A 24986-nucleotide genomic window follows, 5' to 3' on the forward strand; every position below is an offset into this window, starting at 1 on the left:
CATATTTTACAACATTCTGTGTTTAGGAATTCCTCAACAGAATAGAAAGCGCCGCATAATAAAAATGGTTTTAAACGCCGCTTCAAAGAGTCAATTGAGAGACTTCTCGCGTGAAGCGGTAAGCGATTAAACAGTTGCTGGGGCGTATATATCGGGCCCCGTTGAGACTTTTGTAATCTGCAAAAATTACTCCGAATATCATGCCTCTCGTGTCATAATGATGAAACTTAGAAGAGATATCATAGGAGTGTTTATTTTTATTGGCATATAAAATTGCTTCCAATATAAATTCTGATGGAATAGTTCTCCGTAAAACCGACCCCACCAAGCACACGGATAGCTCTACGCTGGAGCTTGAAAATATGACTACTAGCTGGAGTATTTCCCCATGCCAATATACAATATGTCAAAAGCGAGTGGACTAAAGCATAGTATGCCATTCTCGCAGTTTCAGGAGGAACCGTTTCAGTGCGTAAATGTTTCGGCTCACCCAGGCCCCCACAGCTTGAGCATGCTCGTCAAAACTTAATTTTGGAGCAGTTACATGGCTGTTCTGATGGTATAAGACTTGCCATAGAAGCGTGCATTCATCGTGCTCAATGTTGCATTCAACAAAACGGGAAGCATTTTGAACATTTATTCTGACCGCTTCATTGGCAAATTAAAATTTTTCATTTTTAATATCTCGGTAATAAATTACTTTGAGACATATATTTATATGAACTTTATTGTTTATTTTGTGCTGAAGAATACACACCTAAAGTAGTAAAATTCTGGAACACTTCTGTATATCCTGTATGTTGTCTAACTATTAATATTCACCAGATGAAACAATAACAAAAAGAGATATGATTAATTTAAAATATGTATGTTTTTTAAGAACCTACACATTTTTATAACTCACCCTATATTTTAAATATAACTTAATATTCAGTTGGTTATCTTATCGAAATCTGAAAAACGATTGGATTCGTGTTCGGGTAATCTCGGTTTTCACATCCCGACCACAAAATGCATACAACCCAATAAAGTAAATTCGGTTTGGTCGACTGTAGTTAACCGTGGGAAAATGCGCACACACAATTAATTATATTATCGATATGCGGCGAAATTCCGCAAATTGTTGTACGCACTGAACGACGCGGGGACCCCGTTCACCGTTGTACGGTGGTGGTGGCGTTTCGACGCCGCCGGTCGCGCCTATCGATTTAAAAATAAAACTGCAAAACCCGATTGTATTTCAGGGACCACTCGGCCACAATAAAGAAGCGATTCCTGAGCGTTTTTATTGTAGTGCTCATTTCCCCTGCGTTCGTATACTTTGCGGTTAATAAGGCTGCGTTGGAAAAGGTAAAATTCCACCGTCAATCACCAAGTCCGTTTGTGTATCGTCCGTTTTCGGTACCGGTAACATTGAGTTTCATAAAAGATCTCTGTTTACACATATATGTAAGAAGAGAAGATGTATTTTCTTCTTTCATTACTTATTTTTTGCGCAGGACGTGCGCCTACAATTAACCAAACCGGTTAAACTTTTTATATTTACCAATAAGAATCTTCGTGTGAAGTCTAAATTTAGACAGAGTAAATAATGAATTAAATATAACTTGTTATTTTTTTTCGGTTCTTACTATCACTTCCTTTGTTATAAATGATATCAGAAAACTATAATAATACAAATGAATTCGTTAAAACTGAAATATTAAGGTTCTTTTTGTTAATTCATTAAAAAAAGTAAGTTTGTGATTAAGAGAGGAGTCTGCAAGGTTTTATTTCATTTGAGTCTCAATGGTCTCAATATAAACTTGCCATTATGGTTATAATTTCTGATGCATTTCTAAAGATACTCTACATTGCCACATTATTGCGATATTTGAATAAAAATGAAATTAATAAGAAAGCTGATAAGATACAAAATGAACTTTCTTGATGCTGATATAATGAACGAAGCAACTGTAAAAGAGGATACTTTAATTAAAAATTGGCGATATTTCCACAAGGATCCTTTAAGAAATAAATTTTATATCGAATTTTGAAAGTTATTGATGAAAATTGCAACATCGAAAATTTTATCAAAACTTCACATATTGTTTTCTCAAAAACTAAAAACTATTTTCAAAACGGGTTGGTTCATTGGGAAGAGGACACTTTTATTAACATTGTGGGAAATTTTCATACTCACATTCGAAGAAATGAATCTTATGCGAATATTTAAAACTTATATCGGCGAAAATTACAAAATTCGAAACAATTGTCGTTCATTTCAAAAATTTATTTGTCAAAAACTAAATGCGATTTTTCAAAACGGCTTTTTGCATTAAAAAGGGGATACTTTAATTAATAATTGGTGATATTTCCACAAGATCCTTCAAGAAATTAATTTTATAGCGAATTTTGCAAGTTATCGATGAAAATTGCAACATCGAAAATTTTATCAAAACTTCAAATATTGTTTTCTCAAAAACTAAAAACTATTTTTCAAAACAGGTTGGTTCATTGGAAAGAGGACACTTTTATTAACACATTGGGAAATTTTCATGATCATATTCCAGGAAATGGATCTTATACAAATTTTTAAAAGTTAATCGGTGAAAATTGCAAAATTCGAAAAAATTGTTGATTATTTCAAAAATTTATTTCTCAAGAACTAAAAGTGATTTTTCAAAACGACTTGTTGCGTTACAAAGGGGATACTTTAATTAATAATTGGTGATATTTCCACAAGGATCCTTCAAGAAATTAATTTTATAGCGAATTTTGCAAGTTATCGACGAAAATTGCAACATCGAAAATTTTATCAAAATTTCAAATATTGTTTTCTCAAAACCGAAAAACTATTTTTCAAAACAGGTTGGTTCATTGGAAAGAGGACACTTTTATTAACACTTAGGGCAATTTTCATACTCATATTCCACGAAATGGATTTTATACGAATTTTTAAAACTTAATCGGCGAAAATTGCAAAATTCGAAAAAATTTTCAAACATTTCAAAAATTTATTTCTCAAGAACTGAATGTGATTTTTTAAAACGGCTTGTTGCATTAAAAAGAGGATACTTTAGTTAATAATTGGTGATATTTATGCAAGGATCGTTCAAAAAATGAATTTTATAGCAAATTTTGCAAGTTATCGATGAAAATTGCAACATCGAAATTTTATCAAAACATCAAATATTGTTTTCTCAAAAACTAAAAGCAATTTTTCAAAACGGGTTGGTTCATTGGAAAGAAGACGCTCTTATTAACACTTTGGGAAATTTTCATACTCATATTCCAAGAACTGGATTTTATACGAATTTTTAAAACTTATATCGGCGAAAATTACAAAATTCGAAACAATTGTCGTTCATTTCAAAAATTTATTTGTCAAAAACTAAATGCGATTTTTCAAAACGGCTTTTTGCATTAAAGAGGGGATACTTTAATTAATAATTGATGATATTTCCACAAGGATCCTTCAAGAAATTAATTTTATAGCGAATTTTGCAAGTTATCGATGAAAATTGCAACATCGAAAATTTTATCAAAACTTCAAATATTGTTTTCTCAAAAACTAAAAACTATTTTTCAAAATAGGTTGGTTCATTGGAAAGAGGACACTTTTATTAACATTTTGGGAAATTTTTTACTCATATTCCTAGTAATAGATTTTACACGAATTTTTAAAACTTAATCGGCTAAAATTGCAAATATTCGAAAAAATTGTCCATTATTTCAAAAATTTATTTCTCAAGAACTGAAAGTGAGATTTTTCAAAACGGCTTTTTGCATTAGAAAGAGGATACTTTAACTAATAATTGGTGGTATTTCCGCAAGGATCCTTCAAAAAATGAATTTTATAGCGAATTTTGCAAGTTATCGATGAAAATTGCAACATCGAAAATTTTATCAAAATTTCAAATATTGTTTTCTCAAAAACTAAAAGCAATTTTTCAAAACGGGTTGGTTCATTGGAAAGAAGACACTCTTATTAACACTTTGGGAAATTTTCATACTCATATTCCAAGAAATGGATTTTATACGAATTTTTAAAACTTAATCTGCGAAAATTGTAAATTCGAAAAAATTTTCGATTATTTCAAAAATTTATTTCTCAAGAACTAAATGTGATTTTTCAAAACGGATTTTTGCATTCAAAAGAGGATACTTTAATTAATAATTGGTGATATTTTCACAAGGATCATACAAGAAATTAATTTTATAGCGAATTTTGAAAGTTATCGATGAAAATTGCAACATCGAAAATTTTATCAAAACTTCAAGTAAGGTAACGACCTTACTTTTTTAGAATCCTTTGGCTATTTATCGAATTACTCTAAAGACCAATAGGTAATTTCGTTCTGACCGGATGTAATAGCGTAGTAATATTTGAAAGTAATCTTAGTTTAAACGTAGTAATATTTAAACGAAAGTAATCTTAGTACAGTTGCCTAGGATCTTTTTTATAATGACTTACTTAGTTACATATCAACTACGTTGCTCCTTATTCTGCTTTTATCACAATCATTAAAGTTCATTAGAAACAAACTGCACTATTTAGCGCCGAAAGAGTAAAACAATTCATAATTCAATTCAGTTATTAACAATTCATTTTCATTGTTAATTAACTGAGTAAATTCTAAACTCTTGCAAAACAGCCTTCGACACTTATATATTTATAACTTTTTTCGCAGCTATTAGCAAATCGTGCTAAAAGTATGTGTTATAATTTCCACATCCAGCCGAAAATGTCGTCTTCAACCAAATGCTAGCAAAGCTAACATGATTTCATCTAGCATTAAACTCGTTGACAGAGAGCTTAGAATAAAATTCGAGAACACATGGCTTACTTACAACAAAACACCAAAATACCTAGGCTTTAGACTTGATAGAACGCCCTCATTCAAAGAACATATGATTAAAATAGCTGAGAAACTAAAGACGAGGAACAATATTATACAAAAGCTATGTAGAACATCCTGGGATCGTCGGTTTCCACTCTGCGCTCAACAGCCCTGAGCCCCGTATTTTCAACCGCTGAATATTATGCACCAGTGTGGCTTAATAGTCCTCATGTCCACGAAATCGAAGCTCAGCTCAATAATACGATGAGAATAATCGCAGGGGTTACTAAATGTACTGTGGAATGGCTTTGAAAAAAATTTGAAATTATTAAAAGACGTGAACATGGTAAAAGTGTCACTTTGCTGGCTGACGAATATATAGTTGGACAACAAACCGTACGCGATTTAGTGAAACTGCAGCCCAAATTGGAAATATTTGTTTCTATGAGTGAAACATCAGCTGGCCCTTTACATAGGAAAACAATGAAAGGTTCAAAGAGTGAGCAACTGGAAAATGTAATGGTGAAGTGATTTTTTTAGCAAAGAGCACTAGGAGAGCCAAGGTCCGGTCTGTATGTGTTAGCTAAAACACAATACTTTGCAGAAAAGTTACAAATCACCGAAAGACGTACACTTTCAACAGGTTGCTTGCGACGTTTTAAAGAAAGGCATGGAATTAGAGAATTACAAATTCAAGGAGAGCCTAGTGCTGACGAAGTTGAGGCTATAATTTTTTGTGATACGTTATCAAACGTTATTAAAGAGAGGGGTTTAGTACCTGCCCAAATATACAATCCTGATGAGACTCGCCTCTATTGGCGTGCAAAATTAGTAAAGATTGGATTACAGTGTTGTGTTGCCCAAATGCTTCTGGAGAGGATAAGCTAAAATTAGCTGTAGTAGGGAAGTCAAAGTCGCATAGAACTTTAAAAGATGTAAAAAACTCCCATTCGAATAATATAAGAACCGTTTTGCATGGATGACAGGAGACATTTTTGAAATGTGGTTTAAAAATAAATTTGTTCCACACGTAAAAAAATATATGGACGCCAAAGGTCTCCGTCAAAAAACAGTATTGCTTCTTGATAATGCGCCATCTCATCTGCCAGTTGAAATGTTGTCAGCTGAGAATGGGAATATCACAGTTTTGTATCTTCCGCCAAATGTGATCGCCCTAATTCAACCCATGGATCGAGGCGTAATTGAAACAGTGAAGAAGTTGTACAGAAAAATTGTAATGATGGATCTGGTCGCAAAAGACAACAATGCTCCTTTCCAGTTTTGCAAATCAATTACACTTCGAGATGCTATATACAACATATCATATGCCTGGGAAACTGTGAAAGCTACCCCAATTGATAAATGTTTTAACAATATTTTTATTACGGAACCCTGTACCACCTACAAAGCTCACGAGTGGATAGAAGAAAGCCATGAACAGCTAACCTACTAATACACGAGGAGATTGAGGATGCCAATCACAGCCACCTCCAATCTAGAAAGCTACCAATCAAAACAGCAACCACTACCACAGATAAAGAATTTACTCTGATTGGCATCAAGAATGGATAGCGCAGCAAAACCATCAGATCCCATGTATTACTCAAAAGCCTCCTAGTTTTGATGTACCACAAAAACCTGGTAAACTCCATAACAGAATACGGACTCAGCATGGTCTACGCGACTACTTTCTGAATAAATGATCAAAAGTCGCGGCACAAACAGTACAAACCTCACACAATTACTTAGGCTACAGAAACCTGTTATGGTCACATTTAGTACTTTTCAACTTTTAAAATTCGGTATCTTAGTTAAAAATTGGAATACATGCGAGAAAAAATTCAAAATAGTGTTTGTTAACTCTTGTTGAAGCGTTCCAAGGATTTCTTTGTAATGGCACATTTGTCATTGTCTAACACTTTGAAATGTGTCCTAGTCTGATCTAAGCTTTTTAGACATTGTACTTCAAATTCATCGTCCTCCAACACGCATAAAATTTTTGCAACATATTTGTAATGAACCGCTCTTAAATGAAGCCAAAACGTAATCACCTTCCTGCAGGTCTGTAACTCCATATCAATGGTTTCTTGATTATCTATCTCAATATCGTCAACATCGTATAAGCTGTTCCCGCTTTTATTCCACTCGTCTTCCTCCTCTTCTTCTAAACAGTTTTCCTTTGTCTTCTTCGTTTTATTTGCTTTCTGCGCTTCCTTTACTTCATTTTTTTGCATTTCTTCTTTCTCTCCATCTTCAGCTCTTCTTTAATTTTCTTCTCTTTCTCTTTGAGTTCAAAATATTCCACCCATTTGTCAGATGTAACAACGCTTGGAGTATATTCTTTCTTCTGTTTTCGGACTGTCGGTTTATGTGTGGCCAAGGAATGACATTATTGAACACTGAGGCAAGAAATCGTTTAGGCGTGGCAAGTATATTCGACGTTGATGATGTTGATGGATGAACGCTTTCAGCTCTGCCGGTGAAGTACAAATCCTGTAATTGTTGAGCAACAGCTTCATTCTCTTTTTCGGAGGATAAGCCTTCTAGTTGACGAGGCAAACATTCTTGGGAGTTTGAAATGGTAGTAGTGCTTCTGGGAGAGAACAGGATGTCTATTTAGGAAAGAAGTAAACCACTTTTTTTTATTGTTGGAAAATGGAGTTTTCATATTGGAATAATCTACGGTTTTCTTGGCTGAGTATAGAAGACACAGACTAGCACAATTCAACACCCAATCCACTAATACATTTTCGCAGTCTTTTCCCAAAACAGAATTAGGTCCACAGTGACGCGGCGATTCAACTGGACTCTTTTCCGAGATTTGTTGCGAAGAGTGGCACAGGCATTCCATTTAATACAGCCTTCAACGCCTAGGAGACTTTTAATGGAGAGTACTGGAACCGTTTCTGTTTATTTTTCTCAGCCATAGTAACAGAGTCTTGTAAATAAAACAGAGTTGTTCAAAATCCATTAAAGCATCAAATTTCACAGAATAGCCATGTCATGGTCATAACTTGCAAACTTCACAAAATTCGCTCTACTTATGGCAACGTAAACAAATACATGCTTAACCTCAATTTATCATATAGTTCACTTAAATATGAAACGACGCTAAAAATAATAAAAGTTAAATGTGCATTGCTCTTACCGTTTTTGCTAAGATTTTCGTGCACAACACATCAGCTAAAACATGGAAACCATTTTCAAATTGTTTCTGAAATTGTCTGACAGAGCCCTGTAATGCACTTACTTTTCAACTATTGTCTATTAGGATCTTAATGCGCAACAACTTCCTCTGAAATGGCCATAAATGGTACAGTAGCCATAAACGGCCCCCTACCCTACAAAATTTCTAAACTTTTTTATAAAAAATCACTTCTTATTGTATTATATAATAATTTTTAATTTGGTTTTTAATCGTCAGAGAAAGTAAAAAAAAATATTTCTACGAAACTTTTTTCAGTTTTAACAAATTTATTCAAACCTTTTCCTTAACATAAATAATAATACCGACATTCACCATTTTTGAATAATAACTAAGGGTAAAAGCACAGCCCCTATTTTTTTTTTATTTTCGAAGAATAGATGACGGTTTGGGTTAATATTGAAACGATAATAGAGATCTTTTATGCACTCGGTCGAAATCGGACGATAACACCTTGTGGATGGTCTTCTAAAAATGCACGTTTTTCCAGAGGACGCTATGGGAATTGCTGGGTCTTCGAAAAGAAGGGTTGGTCCAGGCTTTTGTCATGCCCCTCTTCCTCACCATGATATTATTTTCCGGACCTATTTATATGCAGAGTTACAATGGCTTGTTGAAGTTGTATACAGGTATGAAAAATTTAATTATTCTAATAAATTAAGTTCAAAGACTTCAGTTTTAAAATATTGGAAAACGTGTTGCTTTCGTTAAAATAAAAAAAAATCCTTCGTATGTTAATGTGTTAAACATGCAGTTACTGTTAGGTTGCTGTATAAGTGAAAATGTCAATCGGTACGAGATTTTTTTAATTTCAATTAGTTACAGTTATATTGGCATTTTTTTATTAGATATTATAAAGCTTTCACTTCGATTAGAACCTGTACATTGTAATAATAAAGTTATTCAAGAATTTTTTTTACTTTCCGTTATGTTTAAAGTTATTTTATTCAGGGTGAAGTGATAAGAAATAGTGGTAAATAGTTTTTTTAATTAATAATGTTTTTAAATTGTTTTAGAACCAATGTATTGGGTTAATGGTGCAAAAAATCTGATATGGTTAAGGAATCATGTCGTCGCTCCGTTGGCTGAAGAGTTCACGTACAGATCCTGTATGTTGCCGATACTGGGGCAGTGCTTCGAGCCTCTTACAGCTGTTTTCGTTTGCCCACTCTTCTTTGGCGCAGGTAAACATCCTTTTTTGGCTTTCACCACGAGGTCACGGCACCGATCTGTGTGGTGACTCTCTTCTCGTCCACCTGTGTGTGTGAGTGTGTGTAAAAACGAAAAACCTATCTCCACCGTCTTCTGTCGGCTACCTGATGCTTTTCCCCTTCGTTCTGTGTTTACCAAAAAATTCCGCTTTTAACACCAAGACCTTGTCCTCTTATAGTTCTCAAGGAATTTTTTTGAAATCTTTTTAGGGTGTTTATTTTTAACTTTTTTGTTTAAACCAATCCGACGCAAAAAATGAGAAAATAATAAACGGGTTCGGTTCGAAACGCAATCACCGCACCCCTCGGCGGTTGTGCAATCAATGTTTAACACGCGTGAGGTCGTTTGCAATGAAAATATTGTTGGTGTGTATGTATAGGTAGTAGTGTTAGGTACAGTTATCGCAAATCGGTAGACCGGCACCCGCGCGTCCGACTGCGCTTGCTCGATTCTTTTTATTTCCGGTACAAACTTTTTGCTTTTCCCCGTTAAAAATTGATTTGGCATTTGTTTTTGTTTTATTTTTAATGGACTTTGTTGATGGGGCTGTATTTTTTCCGGGATACCAGCCGTTTTTTGTCGCAATGCGTAAATTAAATAAAAAAGACGAATTTATAGCTTTTTTGGGTTAGATTCGTTTAATGCATAAAATTTTATTTAAACAAAAGCACTGCATGTTTTAATATTTGTAGTTTAATTTAAGCGTTTCTATTTATATTTTCAAAACATTTCCATTTATACATGCACTTTTAATCCCGTTTATATTTATTTATTATTTAGCAACCAATAACAATTGTTAAAAAAAATTTTCATTATAATACCTGAAATAAAGGTGGTAAATAGTGATTATTCCACAGATAGATTTAGGGGCACTTTGCGGTTTATAACCATTTTATCCAATTACTCTGTCTAATTGAATAATTATGATCGAAATATGTACTAAAATATATCTTAATGTAATGAGATTCTTAAATTCATTTTTATTATTTATTAATTTTATTATAAAATTATTTTTTCCGTCGACCGTGTATTTATATGATTTATAAATGTATACAAAATCATTCATTAATGACACCTATTAATAAACGATTTTCTATTAATAAACGATTTTAAGAAAGTCCGACCGAACTAAATAGTAGTCAATTTAATAAATATTCTCCAATGAAATTTGTAATACCGACCCAACCGACCACTATATCTATTCGGTAAGACTACAAAAATAAATTATGACACATTAAAAGTGAGGTTATTTTGCCAGTGACAGAATTGGGAGATTTTTCAACGATGGATTTTCTCTATTTTGTTGAAAAGACGGTCAACGGAAAAATATTGTAACTAACTCGTATATTAAAATGCGATTAATTATCTCAATAATTAACGCGTTCGCTTCGCTTCGCTCGCTCACGCGTTAAAATATCTCGATAATTAATCGCCTTCATTAATAGACTTGTTGGTTAAATAACTATTAATTCATGAAATTATTTTTCTTTGAACGATTCAAGTCCCGCCATCTATTATCGCCGAAAAGAATATAATCTCAGTTTACTATAATTTATGGAATTTACAGTAATAGTAATAAAAGGAGTCACTAATTTGCAATAAATGCATTCTGATAATAATATTTGTTTATCACACCGAAATTTGCATTTTTATTACCGTAAGTGTAAACACTTGTAAATTACAGAAATTACGATAATATTTGATTTGGCAATAACAGAGGGCGGTGCTTCATGGGCAATTATAATTTTATTTTATCTACGACTGCTTGGATAAGTCATCATTACCACACTTATTTGAGGTGATTTGAGTTACGTAATGAAGTTCATTACCGCACTGGTTTCATTAGGTAACGCATTTTTAGCCCAATCAGAACAGACTTAATTTATTGAAACCAGCAACAATACAAAAGAAAAAGTGCTACCTATTTAAAGAGAAACAATACTGTTTATTATAAACATCGATTGTTATGTTTTTACATTACGAAACATTTATTCCAGATGTGTAAACATGTTGAAACTGACATTAATTCAAAATTGTCAACAATCATTTCAAAATATTTTTATAAATGTCAAAATAAACCATTTTAAAGAAATTGATTTTTAAATAATTTTTAGCAGTCATAGATAAAATGTTGTATATCACACGTGGGCTAGAGCATAATTACAGTACTCGTGTGATTTTGGGTTAGAAACAGTAATTATGCTTCTAACCCATTTGTAATATAAATAACTATTATTTTTTTAAAAGGAAAGTGAATATAGATCAACTTCTCACTCGCTTGATTTATCTACTCGATACTAGTTTCGGCTTATAAAGCCATCATCAGTCGAATCTATGATTAAAAAGGATTACAAATTTGTTTTTTCGTTGAACATTTCTTGTTTTTTTATATAAAATACTTACAGTCAAGTTGAAAAAACTGTTTTTCTTAGAACGTGAAATGTCATAAAGGTTTTATGAGTTTAGTGTTATAAGTTATAATACAATAACCCTTATACAGGATGTTCATTTCAAAACTTTCCACCTCAATTTCTGTAAATCCGGAAGTTTAAAGAATGAAACCAAAGTTGTCCCTTTTTATGCAAAAATTGACTCACTCACTTCAACCCCCCGCCGACAGAAACCAACCCCTCAAAAATCTTAAATGGAAAGGGGTGTCAAGTGATACCTCATTTTAAAGGTCTTTTAAGGTACTACATGTTAGTATTTATTTTTTTTAAATTGATCGATTCGTTTTCGAAATTTTTGCGAAAATCTTTGTTTTGTATTTCCCGCTTTAATTAATATTAAAAACTTTAATCACCTTCTTAAAAGCAAGAATAAGTAATCTTTTATTATTAATTTATAAAATTAAATTACCATGTTCGTTTTTACAACGACCATTAAACCTTTATTATTTCGGAGCAATCGGAAATATTTAAGAAAACGAAACACGTATAATTATGAATTAAACTAAATTTTATTGAAAGTATTTTACATTAAACCTGTATGAAAATTACTCTTGACTCGAATGGCCAAACAAAGGAAAAAAAGAGACGAAATTTTTCTCTTTCTATAAACGAGTTATAAGCAGGCTCACAGTGCGAGAAAAGAATAAAATAAAAGTGCAATTCTAAACATAAGTTTATTTGGTTATTACTTAAACAACTTTGTGTTATCCACTAAACAAAGTTATTTAAATAAAACAGCAATAATGGTTTACAGTTTGCAGGAAAGGATTGAAATTGTATTAATGTATGGATCCCAAAATGAATGTGCTCGACGAACTGCCGCAGTTTTTAATGAAAGGCATCCAGATAAGAACGTATCTCATGAAGAAATTCACTCAGACTGGGTCCGTTGCCAACATAAAACATAATGAGTCGAGAGTTTTGAATGAAACCGCTCAACTGGAAGTGTTGGGTCATTTCGGTATCAACCCCAATACTTCATTGCGTCAGGTATCTCGTGCAACTGGTATATCCTTGGGTTCTGTTCATAAAGTTGTAAAACTTCACAAATTCCATCCTTATAAATTGAAAATACATCAAGAGCTAACTGAAGACGATTTTGACAGGAGAATACAGTTTTGTGAAGAAGTGACCACTATTATTAATAATAACAACGTTTTTATGAAAAATATCTGCTTTAGTGATGAATGCACTTTTTCTTTAAATGGATTTGTAAATAAACATAACTGCAGATATTGGAGTAATGAAAACCCTCATCTGACTGTAGAAGGGCATACACAATATTCTGAAAAAGTTAATGTATGGGCCGGCATTTTCGGAGACCAAGTGATTGGTCCAGTGTTTATTGATGGAAATTTAAACGGCGAAGTGTACTTGGATATGTTAGAAAATACTATCAATCCACTAATTACGGAAGCTCTCGAGAATCAGTTGGATAAAGAAGAAAATGCCTTACTTGATGAGAATGAATTACATTTTCAACAAGACGGAGCTCCTCCTCACTATGTTCTCCCAGTACGACAGTGGTTAGATAATACGTTTCCAGACAGATGGATAGGACGAAGAGGTCCTATAGAATGGCCAGCCAGATCACCAGATTTGACGCCATTAGACTTTTTTTTATGGGGTCATTTAAAGTCTGTTGTATTTACCCCTCAACTTCAAAATTTAGAAGAACTTCGTCAGAGAATTACTGCAGCTTGCCGTGGAATTCAAAGGGAAGTTTTTGACAATGTGCGCCGTAGTTTTGAACAACGGTTGTACCATTGTTTAGCTAATAACGGACAACACTTTGAACAATTATTAAGTTGATTTTCTCTGCAAAAAGTTTTTGTACATAATTAAATAACTGAAAATAAAATAGAACGTTTCAAGCAGTTAAAAGTTGTTTAAGTAATAACCAAATAAGCCTAAATGAAAAGAAAAATGAAACAGAAATCGTTTTTTCTCACAAATCTCATTTGTCAAATTGTCAAAATAACCTAAATATCAAAGATTTCGGATTGCTCCGAAATAATAAAGGTTTAAACTTTATTAACTTTTTTAACTTTTACTTATAATAAAAGATTACTTATTCTTGCTTTTAAGAAGGTGATTAAAGTTTTTAATATTAATTAAAGCGGGAAATACAAAACAAAGATTTTCGCAAAAATTTCGAAAACGAATCGATCAATTTAAAAAAAATAAATACTAACATGTAGTACCTTAAAAGACCTTTAAAATGAGGTATCACTTGACACCCCTTTCCATTTAAGATTTTTAAGGGGTTGGTTTCTGGCGGCTGGGGGTTGAAGTAAGTGAGTCAATTTTTGCATAAAAAGTTGTCCCCCTTGGTTTTATTCTTTACCTATTTCAGCGATTTTCTTTTTAAACTTCCGGATTTACAGAAATTCAGATGGAAAGTTTTGAAATGAACACCCTGTATGTAAATAAAATAACTAAATTATAAAACAACACAGATACACGAACTTACAAACGTACAATTAAAACGTGTGTCAAACGATACATGAAAACACGAAAAACTAAAAAGAAGACCTGTTTTTACAGATATTACGTAATGTTACGAGATGGCACTATTGTATGGATCGAAACCCATAATTCTATAAATTTAAATAAAATTAATTTTTAAGTTAACTTTAAGTATGTAAATATAGGCATATATTTAAATTCGAATTGGTCGTTGAGTAGTTTAATGTTTTTTTGATTGTTGTGTCGATATATTTCCATCATCTCTAGAAGGTCCATTCGAAAATTTTTTTCACATTTGTGGATTAATTCTACTCCTTCGAAATCCATAATCTGGTTTGTTTCGTTAATGTGCTTGTAGATGTTAGAGTTTTCTTTTTTCTTATGTTCTTTTAAGCGTATCTCCAGTTGGCGTCCCGTTTGTCCTATATATGAAGATTGACACTGTGTGCAATTGACTTTGTAAATGCCACTTTATTATAAAATGTTGGTTTTTAGGTGGTGGTTGGATAAGATGTTAAGTATAGAGTTTTTGTTATTAAAAGCTAACGTTATGTTATATTTAGAAGGTTTCCGTCGCTTGATGAGTAATGGAATTGTATGGAACAGCTTTGTATGTAAATTGTTTCTTTTTCTTGTTTTATATAAAGGAGGTCTCTTTGTTTTTTAATTTTACTAAACAGGCTGTCTATCAGTTCAAGGGGGTACCCGTTATCTATGGCCAATTGTTGTATAAAATTAAATTCAGTGGCGAGATCTTCATTTGATAGTGGATAGTCTAGAGCTCTGTTGATATAATAGTGAAAACTAGAAAGGTTTTGAGACAAAGGGTGTGCTGAATTGTAAGGTATTATTGTAGATATCATGGAAGGTTTTCTAAAGATGTTATATTTTATACTTCCAGAAGAACGGTCGAAGTTTAGGTCGAGGAAATTGATGTTTCTATTAATTTCAATTTGTAGAGTGAATTTTAGGTTTTTATGTAAATTATTCAGATAAAAGTGAAAATTATCCAATTGATCTTGGTCACTGCCCCATATACAAAAGATGTCGTCTACATATCTTATCCATTTGATAATGTGATGTTTAGAAGGATTTTTGTGTGAAAATATGTGTTGTTCTTCGATATGATTTAGAAAAATATCAGATAGAATACCGGAAAAGGGCATACCCATTGGTAGTCCTTCAGTTATCTCATAGCATTCATCATTAAAACAACAATAATTTTGAGAGACTACATGTTGTAGTAATAAATTAATACTTCTAATAAAATATAAAAATAAAATAAATATAAAAAAGACATAAATTTTTAAGTTTATACTAACATCTAGAAAACGACACTACACAGTGTTAGGAAGTTATGAATATCTGGCCAAAAATCTAATTACAACTAAATGAAATTGATAATGTTATTACTATTATAATATCTCCTTAATGGTTAGCTAGGATTTATTTCATCTATAACAGTGCTTAAAACAGAATTTAGAATTTTGAACGAATATTTGAAAATAAAAGCGAAACAAAGGTTTTGTTGTGGGTTGGGTTGGATGTTTAAGGTAATGTAACTCCGAAAACATGGTACATTTATTTCATGTACCCTAACAATAAGTAATATATACTTGTATACTATAATATATACCGGCTGTCTCACGTAACTGGTTCGTTAAAGCTTTTTAAGGTTCCACTATACATAGAGGTTTGAAATTTTGGTAGCTTAGGTTGTTCATTCGGAACTTTCGATCTAAAACATTTTCAAGATGGCTGCCACTTCCGGTCCACCGGAGGTAGACCATAACTTCGTTACTTTAAATGGAATGCTACAGTTTTTATTACACTTTTTAATTTTACATAAAAAATATGTTGACTATTAAAAAACAATTAAAAGGTGTAATAAAAACTGTAGCATTGCATTTAAAATAACGAGGTTATGGTCTACTTGCGGTAGACCGGAAGTGGCAGCCATTTTGAAAATATTTTAGATCGAAAGTTCCGAATGAACAACCTATGCTACCAAAATTTCAAACCTCTATGAATAGTGGAACCTTAAAAAGTTCTAACGAACCAGTTACGTGAGACACTCTGTATACACTGTGTACATAAAGTATGAAATCAATTCGATAAAAAATTGAAGGATATTCTTCCAGAAAAAATTCTTGAATATCTATGTTATATTTTTTAACGCGCATTTTTTTAGATAAAATTGAAATGTACAGATGTCTCAAAATTGAGATACCATATGTTGACATTTTAAAATAGGAACCCCAATTTTTGTGTTGCATTTATGGATTCTACGTAACTCCCGAGTATTTTTCACGTAGCTGTCTTCGAAAAAGTAGCAGTTAAAAAATACTGTTACTATTTTATTTGCAATAGTAGAGTAAACTACGCTCTTCTCTGTTTCTGTGTTAATTTCTGACAAATGTTTAATAATATAAGGATAACCATAAATTATGTTTTAACCTATAAGCAAATTTAGTATTTTAACATACTGTTTAAACATTTTTTTATACCTATATTTATTTTTCTTCGTCCTCACTGTGTTTTACAATTTCAATATTAGTTGCAATTGACGATAAAAAATGATTTCTTTCTTCATCATTTTCAAAGCAGCGAAGGCTTATAAGTTCTTCAGAAAAATCTGTATTATTCCTTGATTTCTTGCTATGAAATGATGTCATAATTGGGTCTGAAGATATTAATAGTCTGTTTAAAATGTCTCTATTATTATGTATTCTTGACATTTTTTTGGAAAAGTTTTCTCTATACCTTCTAAGGCCTTCTAATTCCGAGTTTCTTGCGCATCTTCTGAAAGCAGGCCAATCTGGATACTTAATGATTTTATTACTAAGTGGCCATGCACAAGAATTTTATGCACTGCCACAGGCATATAATACCAATTATATAATTGATTGTATAATAGAATTGTGTCGTTTGTAATATTTTTAAATGCAGCAGTGTTCATTTCTTGATCATAATTTTTGTGAAATAGGCAGCTGGTTTGGCATTTTAACGCGTAATTGATTTTCTTTTTTATTACTGTGTGTTGGATAGGTATTTTTTAACTAAAAAAATACTTCGGACTTTTTTGGAAAGAAGGTTACAACATGATATCTGAATCGTGACTCTTTTTCAAAGACGCGGGGTTAAGCCCGAATGCTTCTAATTCTAGATCTAATAATAGAGTTAGAACTAATATTAATTCATAAAAAGTAGTTATTCTGAAATATTCTAAACGATTGATAGTTTCAAAACTAACTTTCAGTATTCACTGTCGCATATCCGTAGACCCACCCTGTATATTAGCCATTTTATTGAAAATGCGCAATTTATTTTTTTAGGAACGGAAAGTACAGGCTTGATACTACATAAAAAAACAAATTTCAACCTGGGATTTTGTGGCATTTTTTTTGTAGCTTAAATTAAAGTTTAACATTGCAAATAAGATCTGATTATGAACAGTGTTGAGAAAAAGATAAATAAATCCAGCATTCAAGAAGCTATTACAGTGTTACATAAACAACACATACAGCATAAAATTATAGTGAAATTTCGTAAGGGTACAACTTTTAATATGTTTACAATCGTTTCTCAATATTAATCAAATGTTTTTGGAAATTGATATGCAAAATAAGTGTTAACTTTACATGTCATTTTTATTCAGAGTTGAAGTTTATAAAAAGTGGTTATTGCGGAGTAGCGAGTATTAGACTTTTCGTACCGCGCAAACGAGTTTTCGTACTCGGTTTTCCTTACTGGTTCTCAAAAGATACTATAAAAGTAATTCGTGAAAAACGTAAGATGCACAAGAAGTGGAAGCGGTATAGAAATCGCCTCGACTATTTAACTTTTTCCCTTTTGAGGGGTCGCTCAAAGTTCCTTATCGATTGTGATTATCGCAATTTTATTGTCAGTGCGGAGAGCAGTATACGGCATGATCCCAAAAGGTTTTGGTCATTTGTTAGAGCTAAGCGCGCGACAAGTGACTTGCCTACAGAGGTTGCGTTTGACGGTGTCACTGCTATCGATGGTGCACATATCTGCGACCTTTTTTCTCGTTACTTCGGCTCAGTATTTAATGCTTCGCGGACCTCGAGCATCAGCAATGGCTCCCGTTGTGGTAGCCCACGTTTTTGCGACCTGTCTCTACAATTTGAGCAGGTTGAGATCTTGAAAGCTTTTAGAGCCGTTAACCCTTCCGGAGGGCCAGGTGGTGACGGTATAACTCCTATTATAATAAAAAATTGTTGTGAATCTCTTAGTGAACCGTTATCAATCCTGTTCAATAGATCTCTGAAAGACTGTGTCTTTCCGCTAGTCTGGAAGCGGGCCTCTGTGGTGCCTATTTTTAAATCTGGCTGTAGAAGCTTGGTCGAAAACTACAGACCAATTTCTTTGTTGCCCATTTTTGGCAAGGTCCTTGAGAGCTTAATTTACAAGCCTATTTTTTACACTGTAAAAAATGTTTTGGACCCTCGACAACACGGTTTTTTTGCTGGTCGTTCGGTAGAGACCAATCTTCTCGAATATACTAATTACATTTTGCATTTTTTCGATGACAACTGCCAGGTGGACTCTGTTTATACTGATTTTAGTAAAGGTTTTGATAAAGTTGATCATCGGCTCTTACTACAAAAAATTGAACATGTTGGTTTACCCTACAGCATTCAACAGTTACAGTCTACAGTTAGAGGTTTTTCCTCGCAGACGGTGTCAGTCTCATCCGGCGTACCTCAGGGAAGCATTCTTGGACCTCTGCTTTTTAATATTTATATTAATGACATATTTAAGTGTTTTAAACACGCTAACTGTTTAATGTATGCAGATGATCTAAAGATCTTCTGCCGCGTGTCAAATCCTAGAGATTGTTCTGCTCTTCAGCGTGATCTGTACGAACTTGCTCAATATTGTTGCACAAACTTCATCACCATGAATTATAGTAAATGCTTTACAATTACTTTTACAAAAAAGCCTGGTCCCATACGCTTTGACTACATCATTGAAGGGAAGTTGTTGAACAGGGTTACTTCTATAAGAGATTTGGGCGTGACGTTTGATAGTAAGCTATTATTCAGTGAGCACGTCGATTCGGTGGTTAGCAAGGCTTTTCGTATGCTTGGTTTTGTCATGAGATCGGCTGCTGATTTTACCGACACTAATTCATTAATGACTCTGTATTATACGTATGTATTTAACATTTTGAATTATTGCACTGTTGTATGGAATCCACAATATAATATATTTGTGGAACGACTAGAGCGTGTCCAAAAGAGATTCGTTCGTTTTTTATGCTGGAAATCTCATACTACCTATGCTGACTACAACTCGGCGTGCCAATCTTTCCACTTGTTACGACTCGGCCAACGGCGACTTGCTAATGATATAATACTTTTATATAAAATAATTCATAATATTTATAAATAATCCTCGCTTACATCACTGATTAACTTCCACGTCCCGCCCAGATCGCTTCGTTTTGATTTTCTGTTCTTTACTACAACTCCGCGCACTAACTCGTATCAGCATTCGCCATTGCTGCGCTCTGCTGACCGTCTTGCTATTGATATATTTGCGTACGATTCCTTAATCTCCTTTAAAAGAGTGACCCTTGCTGCTGTTGGGAACGTGCCGTATATAGATTAATTTATATAGATTGATTTATACTTACAATTAGTTCTTGTCTTTTCACGTGCTGATTGTTAGATACCTCGGTTTTTTTCTTTTTTTTTCTGTTATTTTTGTTAAATTACTTATGCAATTTGAGATACTGATTTAAGTTTTTTTGTGTCCTTTTTTTTCTTTCTTATTGTATTTTTTTAGTGGCACAGCTTGAATTGGGTTTGTCCTGTGCTGTGTCCCGTGAGCGTAAATAAATAAATAAGTTAGGATATAACCTAACGATCCCCATGTGCCAAAATACACCTCCTGTAGCTCGGCTATCCGGAAACTTAGTAAACAAGTAAAAATGGATTCTAATAGATTTTTTCACGTGGAATCCAATGGTGCACGTAGAATTTTTCTAGTCATCACGGTTTTTGAGTTATAAACACAACTCAAATACTGAATACTCAACTTCTAAAATACTTAACTCTTTATAACTTCATTCGTCCATAATCGTCCATTTATGAAGCACACGCCTTCTATTGTGCTCCTCTGTAAACCTCCGTTTTCTTGTCATTATTTGGTTATTTATATCCAAAACGGGTACCTATAGAAAGAGTAAGGGGTAACGAGTGCGAGGGTCATAAACTGAGTTAGTGTGGTTCTTCTAGCAAGATAATTTTATTAAATTATTGTTGAGAGTCTTGCCGTGGCCGACCAATAAACCGTAAAAACCAGTTTTTTTTTTCGGAAATGTCGAACACATGCGCGTCGTGCGACAAGAGAATTTTATCGGAACTCGCAGAATCCCAGGAATGTAAACAAAAGTTTCATTTCGAATGTTCAATAAACGAAGTTGTGTATCGTAAAAAACTAAATTCTAAGCAACCATGGAGGTGCGGAAGTTGCGTTTGTCGCCGTCAAAATAAAAAAAGCGAACCTGAGGGAGTCGAAGATAGCGGTGCCATGACTTCATTTTCTTCGATAAAAAATGAACTACTGTCAGAGATTAAAAAGTTGCTGGCTCCTATAAACGATACTATTACTGAACTTAAGAAAGACATGGCTGAGATGAGAAATTTTACTGAGCATGTGTCGGATAATTATGACAGCTTTCTGGTCGAGTTAAAAAACATTAAGTCCGATATGGCTATTATGAAAGAAAACTGCGACCGACTTAGTGGGCAGCTTTCTGAAAAAGATTAGGAAGTAACTGTTCTGACTACTCAACTTAGTCAGCTGGAGCAGTATGTCAGAAACAAAAACTTACTTATTAATGGCATTCCTGAAGTGCAAGGTGAAGACTGCAAGAATATTGTCACGAGAGTCGCGGAGGATTTGGGCATTAAATTGGATCCAACTGAAATTGACGTCGCCCATCGCCTAAAAGGAAGCAAGAACGCCCCACCGCTTATCATTGCTCAATTCGTTCGAAGAACTGTTCGGGATACGCTTGCATCAAAGAAAAAGTTAGTTGTAACGAAGTCTTTCCTACCAGGATTGAAGATTGGTGATTCCATATTTATTAATGAACATCTAACCGCTACTAACAGCAAATTACTAATGCTTACAAAAAAGGCAGCTTGGGAAAATGGCTTTAAGTTCGTATGGTGCAGGAACAGCAGGATTATGGTGAGGAAGAGTGAAGATAATCCGGCGATTACAATTGCAAGTGAGGCTGACATCGAAAGGAAGATTAGTCGGAACCAATCTTGATTGACCTAGTCCGTAAGCGTAAATAATTAAATAAACTTAATAGTCATTGTGGAGGTTATTACTGAATCTGATATACAAAATGTTAATTGTGATACTTTAAATTGTTTTGTTGATAAGGTTAGCGAATTCTCAAAAGATTTCAGATGTTTTCGCATTCTATGTATGAATATTAGAAGTGTAACAGCTCATTTCGACGAATTGGAATGTTTCATTGATTCTATCAATTTTGATATAAATGTCATAGTATTGACTGAGACGTGGCGACTGGCGCAGATGAGTGATGCCACATTACTTAACTATGAAACTTACTATAATTTTAGTAGCATAAATAAGAATGACGGTGTAGTGATTCTTGTGAAGTCATCAATAAATCATAAAGCGCATTGTGTTGATATAGGGAATTTCAAATTTCTTCGAATTGAAATTAATTTAGGGAAAATGAGATTGGGTATCACGGGTATTTACAGACCACCATCATTTAATCCATACAATTTTATTAATAATTTAGATTCCTACATTAAGGCTTATTGTTCTAGAGAGCATGAATTTATAATGGGAGACATTAATATCGATATTCATAAGTATAAGCGTTCACATGTAATTCCCACGCTTTATCTTGACGTGATAGCTTCTGCGGGTTTTGAATCCCACATCAATGATTATACTCGAGTGGTCAACAACAGTAAAAGTTGTTTAGACCACATTTTAGTAAAAACTTCTCTACCACACAAGAATTTGTTGTCGATTGTATCTCATTCAAAAATTACCGACCATAGTCCTGTTTTCTTGCAGATAAACTTTCCCAATGTTAAAAACAACACTATCCACAATAAGAACAAATGCTACCAAATGATAATTGATTATAATAAATTCATTAACAACATTGCTGCACAAAATTTCGCGAGTGGCCCTTCTGACATTGATGATGCCTTACAATTTATCAGTGACGTAATCAAAGATCAGCGGGATAAGGCAACTGTCAAGAGGGAAATTACATCTAAGAATAGGAAGCGTACTCCTTGGATAACGAACGGTGTGATAAGGTCTATTAACACAAGAGATATTCTTTATAAGCAATCAAAATTGGATCCCGGTAATGTCCAATTAAACAATACATACAAACAATATTGTGTGACAATTAAAAAGTTAATCACCACTCTAAAGCAAAGGTATTACAAACAAAAGATCTACACACAAAAAGATAACGCAAAAGCTTTGTGGAGGATTGGGCGAGAATTGACAAGCAGGGAGAAGCCTCTAGGGAGTATATCCTCTGTAAAGACCGCCACCAATGAACAGTTAACTAAAGAACTAGATATCGCGAATGAATTTAATCTATATTTTAAAGATGTAGCGCGAAAATTATTAAATCAGAAAAGTGGTAAAGTGTCCAATCAATCGTTTAAATTCATAAAGAGTAACGTCAACTCATTATTCCTCGCTCCAACTGATCAACATGAAATCATAAGTATTGTAAATAAGATGAAAAATAAAAATTCCACTGGTTGTGACAATATCTCTATAAAACTAATTAAGAAGATTATTCACTTAATTGCACCAGCTTTATCTATTTTATTCAATAGATGTTTCGAACAGGGGTATTTTCCTAAAGCATTGAAAACGGCGGTTGTTGTTCCGGTTTTTAAGGGTGGGGATTCACAGTCTACGTCAAACTACAGACCTATTTCCTTAGTAAACAATTTTAGTAAAATCTTAGAAAAACTTTTAAAAGTGCGTCTGACTTGTTTTATTAATGAAAATAATATTCTGTCAAAGAATCAGTTTGGTTTTGTTGAAGGTAGATCTACGAATGATGCTATTGCTGAACTTACATCAAAAATTAAATCTAGCTTTGATAAGTCCAAACCTTGTTTGGCTGCTTTTTTGGATCTGGCTAAAGCCTTCGATACTGTCGACCATTGTTTATTGTTACAGAAGCTGGATATCTATGGGGTTAGAGGTATTCCCTGGAAGTTATTGAAATCCTAGTTGCAGGATAGAATGCAATGTGTTAAGATTGGGCAGGATTACAGTACAATGGTTTCAATGAATGTAGGTGTGCCGCAAGGAACCGTATTGGGTCCGCTTCTGTTTATATTGTTCATAAATGACTTGCTTTCTTTATCCCTGAAAGGGCAGTCGATTTCGTATGCAGACGACACGGTTCTATTTGTAGAAGGTTCTTCCTGGACTGATGTTGAGGATAAGACGGTGGCAGATCTAAAAATGATAAATAGTTGGCTGGAGGATAGTAAACTTACATTGAATGATGGAAAGACAAACTTTATTAAATTTACCATTAGAAAAAATACTAATAATAACTGTATGAGCCTCCCGATACATAAAAGTGATTGTACTGATGGTATATGTGTTTGCAAAAAGATAACACCTGTACTAAATACTACTTACCTGGGAGTTTTAATTGACAACCACTTGCGGTGGGATGCTCACGTAGGAAAAATCGTTGATAAGATTCGCCGTAGTGTTTACATCTTCAAAAGACTGCGAGATGTATGTGATTTGAAAACACTTAAAACATTTTACTATGGAATTGTTCAACCTATCTTACAATATGGTATTCTTGCGTGGGGTTCGTCCGCTGGTCATCACCTACAAAAAGTAATTACAGCCCAAAAACTTGTTATGAAAGTAATGTTGCATAAACCTCGTATCTATCCTTCTGTACTGTTGTTTGAAGAATCTGGTTTGATGACAGTAAAACAGTTGTATGTCACGACAGTCGTGATTAAGGCAGTTAACACTCAAAGGGATTTAACATTCCCAGCCCATTGTTATTGTACGCGAACTGCATCTCACGGGCTTGCCATTGCAATTCGAACAAATAAATTAATAGCACAAAAACACTTTACTTTTTATTTGGCTAGGGTATACAATGAGTTTATTGAATTTCTAACATCAAAGAATTTGAATCAGCAAAACATTAATTTGAAACGGACAGCGAAAATGTGGGCTAGATCGCTCACTGAACCACAAATTGAGGACATTTTTCATATTATGGTTTAACAAATACTACTATTAAATAGTTGAGATTAGTGGTTATAATATATATATTTTTTTTGTTTCTGATTAGTTTTCTTGTTTTTTTTGTTTTCTTTTTTCTTGTTCTGTTAGTAAACCATAATCTCTATTAGATACAGAGAGTTTTGTGTAAAGTTTTTTTTTAAGTAAGTTTTATAAATGGATCGATGAAGATTAACTACTGAACGCCACACACAAACTGGCTCTGCAGTTTTGGTGGCTACTCCGGCTTGCGCCAGTTGCTATGTCTCTGTCCATGTACACGGTTTTTTTTTTATGGCATATTGCCGGGGTTAATTTTTTCTTTTTTTCTTTCTTTCGCACTTTATTTACGCCTATCTTTGATTTTTCTATTATGTCTCTGTATTTTTGTTTTCTTAACGTAAATAAAGGTATATTATTATTATTATTATTATATTATTAACTCAAAAACCGTGATGACTAGGAAAATTCTACGTGCACCATTGGATTCTACGT

At 33.3% G+C, this 24986-nt stretch overlaps 1 protein-coding gene and 1 long non-coding RNA gene across 2 annotated transcripts in view; one reads left to right on the forward strand and one right to left on the reverse strand.

Annotated features, from left to right (window-relative positions):
* Positions 1–24986, forward strand: part of LOC111419704 (Ras converting CAAX endopeptidase Sras) — a 44512-nt gene that overhangs the window by 17960 nt on the left and 1566 nt on the right. The window contains exons 2-4 of the mRNA XM_071197255.1: positions 1245–1350; positions 8519–8657; positions 9045–9212. Of these exons, the coding sequence (XP_071053356.1) occupies positions 1245–1350; positions 8519–8657; positions 9045–9212 (413 nt within the window). The remainder of the gene's footprint in view (positions 1–1244; positions 1351–8518; positions 8658–9044; positions 9213–24986) is intronic.
* On the reverse strand, positions 23500–24646 carry LOC139430372 (uncharacterized). The gene is made up of 3 exons (XR_011640850.1): positions 24136–24646; positions 23880–24080; positions 23500–23690 (listed from the first exon to the last, which is right to left on the reverse strand). It is a non-coding gene; the product is annotated as an uncharacterized lncRNA (long non-coding RNA).

Source organism: Onthophagus taurus, chromosome 7 (genome assembly GCF_036711975.1).
Source record: "Onthophagus taurus isolate NC chromosome 7, IU_Otau_3.0, whole genome shotgun sequence".
Classification (NCBI taxonomy): Eukaryota; Metazoa; Arthropoda; class Insecta; order Coleoptera; family Scarabaeidae; genus Onthophagus; species Onthophagus taurus.